The sequence below is a fragment of the Etheostoma cragini genome, chromosome 12, assembly GCF_013103735.1.
Source record: "Etheostoma cragini isolate CJK2018 chromosome 12, CSU_Ecrag_1.0, whole genome shotgun sequence".
Classification (NCBI taxonomy): domain Eukaryota; kingdom Metazoa; phylum Chordata; class Actinopteri; order Perciformes; family Percidae; genus Etheostoma; species Etheostoma cragini.
This window is the reverse complement of record NC_048418.1, coordinates 1024296-1033061: the sequence shown is the minus strand read 5'-3', so window position 1 is coordinate 1033061 and position 8766 is coordinate 1024296. Positions and strand designations below refer to the sequence as shown.

At 43.2% G+C, this 8766-nt stretch overlaps 2 protein-coding genes across 2 annotated transcripts in view; one reads left to right on the top strand and one right to left on the bottom strand.

The window, feature by feature from the left end:
• LOC117953956 (zinc finger protein 784-like) overlaps positions 1-119 on the bottom strand; it is a 2808-nt gene extending 2689 nt beyond the window's left edge. The window contains exon 1 of the mRNA XM_034887373.1: positions 113-119. Coding sequence (XP_034743264.1) covers positions 113-119 — 7 coding nt within the window. The remainder of the gene's footprint in view (positions 1-112) is intronic.
• Positions 120-1278: 1159 nt separating this feature from the next.
• On the top strand, positions 1279-4394 carry LOC117954620 (B-cell lymphoma/leukemia 11B-like). The gene is made up of 4 exons (XM_034888571.1): positions 1279-1823; positions 2837-2897; positions 3358-3457; positions 3488-4394. The coding sequence occupies exons 1-4, from the start codon at positions 1464-1466 to the stop codon at positions 4236-4238; spliced, it is 1272 nt and encodes a 423-aa protein (XP_034744462.1). The 5' UTR covers positions 1279-1463; the 3' UTR covers positions 4239-4394.
• The last annotated feature ends 4372 nt before the right edge of the window (positions 4395-8766 follow it).

The following is an 8766-nucleotide window of genomic DNA, read 5'->3' as shown; positions in this document are numbered from 1 at the left end:
GCCCGGTAGATCGAGAGCTTTGCCTTCTGGCTCAGCTCTCTTTTCGTCACAACGGTGCGATAAACAGAATGTAATACCACACCGGCCGCTCCGATTCTCCGACCAACCTCACGCTCCATGGTCACCTCACTCGCGAATAAGACCCCAAGGTACTTAAACTCCTTCACTTGGGGTCAATTACAGTTGTATCGATCAAATACCAATACCAGCGTTGGCATCGATACTATCGATATTTAGATCGATCCGCCCACCCCTACCAAGAAGGATTTTGGGGGGTGGGCAGCTAGCCTCCCTTTTGTTGAGAAGTGACATCACCCAACATCGTTAAAAGCGCCTTTAAGATTGGTTTCTTAAAGGGCCGTCCCCTCTTAGTCAACCACTCAGTGGTTTGGGTTTTAGTCGACTATATTTCGTTAGTTAAGTCATTTTTTATGCTTAATTGGTGAACACCAGATTTAAAGTGGTGCTTTTGCAGGATTAATTGAGTAGAAACTCAGTTCTTTAGCTGGTTAATTAATAATAAGGAGTAAAGTTCCATTTCGGGCAGTTTTCAGTAGTAAGCATAGCAATAGCATAACTAGCTCATTAATGTTGACACCGCATCTCTGGGGCATCGTGACGTAGAGTAAAAGCCGTTTGAGGCTTACACACACACACACACACACACACACACACACACACACAGTAAAAGCCGTTTGAGGCTTCTTGTGTTCAGCGCTCGCGTGCTGTCAACCCTAAATGAGCTAATTATGCAAATTTCTAAAATGGGCTGAAATGCCTGAAATTTTTAGCAACCAAGCTTGGATGTTTTATCTAATCTTATAGCATTTGAATTATTATATATTATTAATGGTTTCCAAACAGTATCCGGACTAAACTTTGACATCTACCCATCTGAGATCCACCATGGAAGGAAGGAAAGAAAGATGATAGAAGGCTAGGTAGATAAAATGATTTGGCTAGGTTTTGTATTTTTCTTGAATTTAAATTTTTCATTTCTATTTTTTCTATTTTATTAAATTTATTTATTTGTATTTTATTGAATTATTTAAAAAAAATATTTTTTATTGAATAATTGTTATTTATTCACTCTTATTTTTTATTGTTTTATTTTGTATTTAATTATTTTATTTATTTACTTTTATTTTTTATTGTTTTATTTTTTATTTTAATTATTTTTTCCCATGATTATTTCTCCTTCTCCTCTCCTGTTCCTACTCCGCCAATTAAAACTCAGAACAACAACATGCTCTTATTTTGAAGTTAGCAGTGACATTCCGGAAGTGCGAGTCAGAAGGAACTAGAGAGACCGATTCCTTCTTCTCTCTTCTTTGTGACGAGCGACGCGCGGCGTTGAACCCTCGGTCAGCGACGCCGCAGCGTGTTGTAGCGCCCGTCGGAGCTCCGTGGTGCCCGGTAAGAGCAGTCTGAGTGTCGGGCCGGTGTCCTACCGAGCACCGGGAATGGCGGCTTTGGTTTTAACCGGCAAAGCTCTTCACGCGCAGCTGTCCGTGGTCATGGGCGCGCTGACCAAAGCGGCGGTGGCGGAGATCTGCGCGGTGGTGGACGAAGGCTACGCGGTGCTGCAGATGGAGATCTCGCGGAGCCACCGGGAGAACGAGGACCTGAAGAAGAAACTTCACCTCATAGAGTCCATAGTGGTCCGCGCGGACAGGGGCGGGAAGGCGGTGGCGGAACCGGGGTTTGTATCGAACGCGGAGAACGCGGAGAGCGCGGCGAACGCGGAGACGCGGCAGCAGCGGCAGGACAGCGAAGGCGGAAACACAGCCGCTGGAGGGGATGTGGTGTTGGTGCAGGAGGAGGTACACACACACACACACACACACACACACACACACACACACACCTTTCCATTAGTGCATGTACAGGTACTGAGCATGTGTGTGTAGTTCAGGCCTGTGTGTAATGTGTGTGTAGTTAAAGTACACATTGTTGTTGTTATTGTCGTCATATTGATATTAGACATCTCTAGTTACAACCTTCTTATAACCCTAAAACTAGAGAGATGTCCCACTCTGGAGATAAAACTAGAGAGACGTCTCACTCTGGAGATAAAACTAGTGAGTTGTCTCACTCTGGAGATACAACTAGTGAGATGTCTCACTCTGGAGATAAAACTAGAGAGATGTCTCACTCTGGAGATAAAACTAGAGAGATGTCTCACTCTGGAGATAAAACTAGTGAGTTGTCTCACTCTGGAGATAAAACTAGAGAGATGTCTCATTCTGGAGATAAAACTAGAGAGATGTCTCACTCTGGAGATAAAACTAGAGAGATGTCTCACTCTGGAGATAAGACTAGAGAGATGTCTCACTCTGGAGATAAAACTAGTGAGTTGTCTCACTCTGGAGATAAAACTAGAGAGATGTCTCACTCTGGAGATAAAACTAGAGAGATGTCTCATTCTGGAGATAAAACTAGAGAGACGTCTCACTCTGGAGATAAGACTAGAGAGATGTCTCACTCTGGAGATAAAACTAGTGAGTTGTCTCACTCTGGAGATACAACTAGTGAGATGTCTCACTCTGGAGATACAACTAGTGAGATGTCTCACTCTGGAGATAAAACTAGAGAGATGTCTCACTCTGGAGATAAAACTAGAGAGATGTCTCACTCTGGAGATAAAACAGAGACCTAAACACACAGGGTGGAAACAGGATCTGCAGCAATGTGCAGTACAACAACAATATCTTGATTTTAGAAAATGAAACCATGGAAACCTGTTCTGGTAAAACCTCAAAATACAACTATGAACCTGAAGATGACCAGAATGTGGAGCTTTAAGTCTTTAAGTCTTATTTTAAATGTCTTCCAGCTTCCAGACGTGGTCTTGATCAAAGACGAGGACTCGGACAGTGACGACAGCTTTGACGAAGGTGAGTCCCGCGTGTCAACGTTGGGTCCAAGACAATGAATGAAGGGTTCAACGGCGCCCGATGGCCACGGGCAAGCAAAGGGATCGTTTTATGTAGTTCATTTCCTGTGTTTTTGTCTCTATAGATGGTTTTATGTAGTTCATTTCCTGTGTTTTTGTCTCTATAGATGGTTTTATGTAGTCCATTTCCTGTATTTTTGTCTCTATAGATGGTTTTATGTAGTCCATTTCCTGTTTTTTTGTCTCTATAGATGGTTTTATGTAGTCCATTTCCTGTATCTTTGTCTCTATAGATGGTTTTATGTAGTCCATTTCCTGTATCTTTGTCTCTATAGATGGTTTTATGTAGTCCATTTCCTGTATCTTTGTCTCTATAGATGGTTGTATGTAGTCCATTTCCTGTGTTTTTGTCTCTATAGATGGTTTTATGTAGTCCATTTCCTGTGTTTTTGTCACTATAGACATCAGGACACCGGCTGACGGCGGGACGGCTGCAGCCAGAGAGTGCGTCATGTCGACGCCGGTCGGCCGCCGCATGAAGAGACCGTGGCCCGGGTGCGACGAGGCGCCCGGTCCGAAGACCGGCACGGCGGCGGCGGCGCAGCGGCAGAGCGCGCCCGTCTTCACGCTGGACGCTCCACGCGGCGAGCCGGGCTGCTGCGGCCAGGAGACGGAGGCCGGTGACACGTCCCTCGGGTCCTCCTACTCGGCGCCGATGGACCCGGACTCCACGCTGCTGCCGCCGAACAGACCGCCGTACTACGGCAACGGCGCCCTGGTCCCGTCCCAGTCCCCCGCAACCAGACCGGAACCAGATCTCAGCCTGACGTGGACCAAACAGCCGAAAGCCCACATGGCGTTTTCTCACTTTGACCCCAACGACAGCCTGGACGACGGCGGCGGCGACGCATTCGGACTCAAGCTGATCAGCGTGACCGGGTCCACCGCCACGGACTGCACGCTGTCCGAAGGAAGCAACTCGGCGTTCGAGTACGACGACGGCGACGTGGGGAACTTCCCGCCGTACGGGGACCAGACCGGGGGACCCCCGCAGCTCGGCATCGGGCAGCCGGGGAGCCGCGCCCGGCGCTACGTGTGCGCCGTCTGCGCCAAGACCTACGCCACGTCCCAGAACCTGGACGTGCACATGCGGATCCACACGGGCCAGCGGCCGTTCAGCTGCGCCCAGTGCGGGAAGAAGTTCACGCAGTCGGCGCACCTGAAGTCGCACCTGAGCGTGCACTCGGGCGAGCGGCCGTACGTGTGCGCCGTCTGCTCCCGCAGCTTCATCGTCAAGTACAGCCTCAAGTTACACGTGAAGAAGTGTCACCCTGACGCGTGAAGGACCGGCCGGGGGTCCCCAAAATGTCCTGTTCTATAAATACCCCGTTTATAAAATGGAGGAAGTTGTTGTTTTAAAAGGATGACTGACATTTTTTTCCCAGCCTAGACCCTGTTTTCCAGGTTTTTGGGTCTAAGTGACTGAAGGGAATCACGATCTTTGCCAGTTTAGTTCAGTTAGACCTTGTGTTGTTCCTCGGCTCAAATTGACCCGTTTTACAGTGTTTTTATATCTGAAATTTGGATTTTATTTCAACCAAATCGCCCAAAAATAACCAGTATGGGGACTAAACTTTGACATCTACCCGTCTGAGATCCACTCAACGTCCTCTGATCTTAACTATTAGTCAAAATAATTCATAATTTCTGCCCTTTTAACTAAAATGTATGTATAATTTGATATAAATGAGGTTTGTTGACCATGAATTTCAAGAATAATTGTAAAAACCTCTTATTACAGGTTATCAGTTTTATAAAAAAAAGCACCAAAAGCTGGAAAAAGTGAGAAATAAATTAGAAAAAGCGACGAAAACATGTTCAATTATGACCATGAAGGGCAAGTTCATGGTTAACAGGAAGACAACACGAGGGTTAAGAGAGATCTCTGCAGTCGGCAGCGGTGAAACAAGCTACAAACTGAGTTAATAGGATAATAGTTCAGCTTGTATTTATCTTCATAAATGTGCTCATTTTGCCGCTGACAGACTCAGATTAATATTCTAAGTGTCTGACAACATTATGGAAAGGGTTTATAAGGAGGTCGGCTTTTCTGTTAAAGATTAAAATAATTATTTTTTAAATAAAAACATCCATGAATTTGCATTACCTAAACCCACCAGACTCCATGTAAATAAACAGGGATTTTAGCATCGTGAAACACACTTAATTCAAACTCTACAGAAACTAAATGAAACCATGAAACACAGTTTTGGGTCGTCTTTCCACTTCTCCAAACATCACAACTCTAGTTTTGGGTAAGATAAACTCTTAGATCACTTATTTACATGTGAAGATATGTTGGCTCTATACACGCTAAAAGTACTGTTTTTTCAATAGAGTCTGGTGGGTTTAGCGCTAGCAACCTCAGCTGTTTCTGGTTAAACAGAAAGGTCTCAAAGAGGTTTTAAAGGTTGATCCATTTAAAGGATCCATCCCATAATGTTGTCAGATTCTTAGAATAACAATCAGAGCCCGTTGGCAGCAAAACGAGCACTATTAGAGGATCAAATTGGCGATGTAGAATAGTCACTTACACAGAAAACGTCACAAAATATGGTCCAGGTTGGGGAAAAGAAACAAGTTCATATTTGACTAAATTTTTTAAACAAAGTGTGCTCTGTTAAATGTGTTTTACTTTGAGTTGGAGCCAGCGCTGTGTTATTATTAATTATTATTATGATTATTATTATTATTTTTGCTCCTTACGAGTCATATCGTTCTTCTCGACACGTTACATTTTTGTGAGTAAACTTGCTCCTGTGTTCAGAACATAGATTGTTAATATATATTTTGTTTGTTTTTAGTATTTTTTTGCATTTTAGGTGAGATGGGATGGGGGGGGGGGCATGCAGGAAATTGTCACCGGTGGGATTCGAACCCATGACCTCTGCGTCGAGGCGTATGTTGTTCACTTATGCGCTCGTCTGTTGACATTTACAGATGTCTTTGCACACAAAAACATACATGTGTTAATATAAAAGGACATTTAACCCTCATGTTGTCCCCATGTTGTCCCCATGTTGTCCTCATGTTGTCCTATATCAATGTTCTTTTTAATTCCCCAAAATAACATGATTGATTCCACCCAACGCTCTTTGCCAATGTACAAATCATATATATATATATATACATATATACATATATATATACATATATATATACACATACATATACATATACACATATACATATACATATATATACATATACATATATACACATATACATATATACACATATATACATATATACACATATATACATATATACACATATATACATATATATATATATACATATACATATATACATATATATATATACATATATATATATATATACATATATATACATATATATACATATATATACATATACATATATATACACACACACACACACACACATATATACACATATATTTACACATACATATATTTTTTTGCCTGAGCCACCCCTGTATTGTGTATCTACACTGTATTCTGTGTTGGTATGTTCCAATTACAGCTGTATTTTTGTATAAATCAACCATTTTTGACTCATGTCTGTCTTTATATTGGGTTTTATTAATTGATAGTTTTGCCTGTGAGCCTTAATTGGGAGATGAATAAAAATCCCATCGTTTGAGTTTCATCTCTGACTCATTCTGTGACTACTACCCACGACAGTTTGTCTTTATGAATGAGTCTGATGAGTGAATGTTATATTATATCATCAGCCATTATTATTAATAATGCTGATACAGATCGGGAAACGCATAGTATCGCCCGCTGACAACAACAAACCAATGGGTGACGTCACAAACGCTCTGTCTGTGTGTGTGTGTGTGTGTGTGTGTGTGTGTGTGTACTGCTACCTCCTCTCCTTTCAGCTAAGTAAGTTACCGATAATATCTTTTATCTGGCTAATTGCTGTTTATTTTTAGCTAGAAATTAATAGATTAGCCTGATAAAAGATAATTAATAATAATTAATAATAATAATAATAATAATAATAAGTCTCATTGTTTTGATAAAGTTTCTCATTAAAATTACCTAAACTAGAGGATTTCTCTCATCACATTGGCAGAAATGGGCTTTTATAATATCTTTTGACAACAATGTAAAATGATAGGCTACTTTGCACATGCGCAATCTAGGCTGTCTCTGGCCGTTTTCACTACCCCTGCTGTCACTGCCCGATGTGAGGCGAGTGCATTTGAGTCGCGCATGCTCAGATGCAAACTGCCTACGGCATAACGCGTCATACCCGATGAGAGCCGAGTCACACCGACTCTGCTCGAGTGCAGATGTGAGTCGCGCATGCTCAGATTTAAACGGTTTTAAGACATAACTGTCATACTGAAATTTGAGAAATCCATGAAATAATACATTTAATCATAACAAAACAATAACAGAAGATGGGAAACATTTCAGAAACGTTTTAGCTATCCATGATAGCTTGGATGCTAACGCTAGCTCCAAACACCATTAAACTGACAGCCTTTGTTGTGTTTGATTGGTAGCTTGTAGCTAAGCTAGCAGTCATTTTAAAACGCTGTAGCTATCTATGATTGTCTGATTGCTAACGTTAGCTCAAAACAGCTGACAGCCTTTGTTGTGTTTGATGCTAGCTTGTAGCTAAGCTAGCAGTGAACCAACTTGGTTAAGTAGGTCTATTTTTACTGTGTTGACATTACAGAAGTCTCTCGTTAGCATCTTGTATGTATCACTCGTCGCAAAGTGACGCATGCGCAACTCCAATCTGCGCTCTCCTCACATTGGGCAGCGACCGGCAGTGACACCCTGCATCACTTCCTGGTTCGTCTCGGGTCTGTTTACATCTGGTGGGAGTCTAACGTCAGCCAAACGCTGCGAGCGCGTGCGTTTCTGCCGTTATCTGGACTCTTCTGTTTGCAACTCACGCACGCGGCGGGTCAGCTAAAAACCCAAACCATGTCTCCGGCCGCCCTCCACGCGCAGCTCGCCTCCATCATGGAGGTGCTGGCCAACACGGCGGTGGCGGAGATCTGCGAGCTCGTGGACAGCGGCTACTCGGAGCTGCAGCTGGAGATCTCGCGGAGCCGCAAAGAGAACGACGTTCTGCGGAGGAAACTGCGGCTCATGGAGCTCCGGGCCGCGCGGACGAGCGCCCTGCGCGCCGCCGCCGCCGCGTCGTCGTCGTCGTCATCCCCCGCCAACGGCTCCGCGCTGCTGCTAGCCAACGGCCGCGCTCGAGCGCCACTGCCTGCTCATCACCTTGGAAACGGGCCCAGGAGGAGCGCGACGCCCGGAGGTAGTAATGAGGAAAACTAGCTTAACAGTAACAATACTAAGAAGTAGAGGAATGAAAACAGTAAAAGACAGTAAAAGTACAGTATTTCTACATTTACACTTAACCCGTGTTGTCCCCCCGTCGACCACGAAAAACAACAACACTTGTTGTCCCTATCTCAGTGTTTTTAGTCGCTTTAAAAAAAAGTTTTTTGACGTTCTTGGGTTTTATCTCCGACATTTTTGGTCACAATTGTCACTTTGTTTGTTTTGGTAACTTTTTCATTGTTTATGGTTATGTTTTTGCGGCCTCTCTTTCTTTTTTTTTTATCATCTTTTTTTGATACTTTTTCCAACGTTTTGGCGTTTTTTGTATTTTACATTTCAGCTATTTCCGGCTATTTTGAAGACCATACGTTGTGATATACAGTATATGAGAGAGAGAGACACACACACACACACACACACACACACACACATAAATATACACATCTATACGTACACACACACACACACACACCTATACTCTCTCTCACACACACACACACACACACACAC

What these genes read in the sequence shown, in the direction of transcription:
- LOC117954620 (XM_034888571.1), top strand. Translation starts at nt 1,464, where the DNA reads ATGGCGGCTTTGGTTTTAACCGGCAAAGCTCTTCACGCGCAGCTGTCC. An exon ending in TGGTGTTGGTGCAGGAGGAG is followed by an intron (nt 1,824 to 2,836) that starts GTACACACACAC and finishes AATGTCTTCCAG; the next exon opens with CTTCCAGACGTGGTCTTGAT. An exon ending in TGACGACAGCTTTGACGAAG is followed by an intron (nt 2,898 to 3,357) that starts GTGAGTCCCGCG and finishes TTGTCACTATAG; the next exon opens with ACATCAGGACACCGGCTGAC.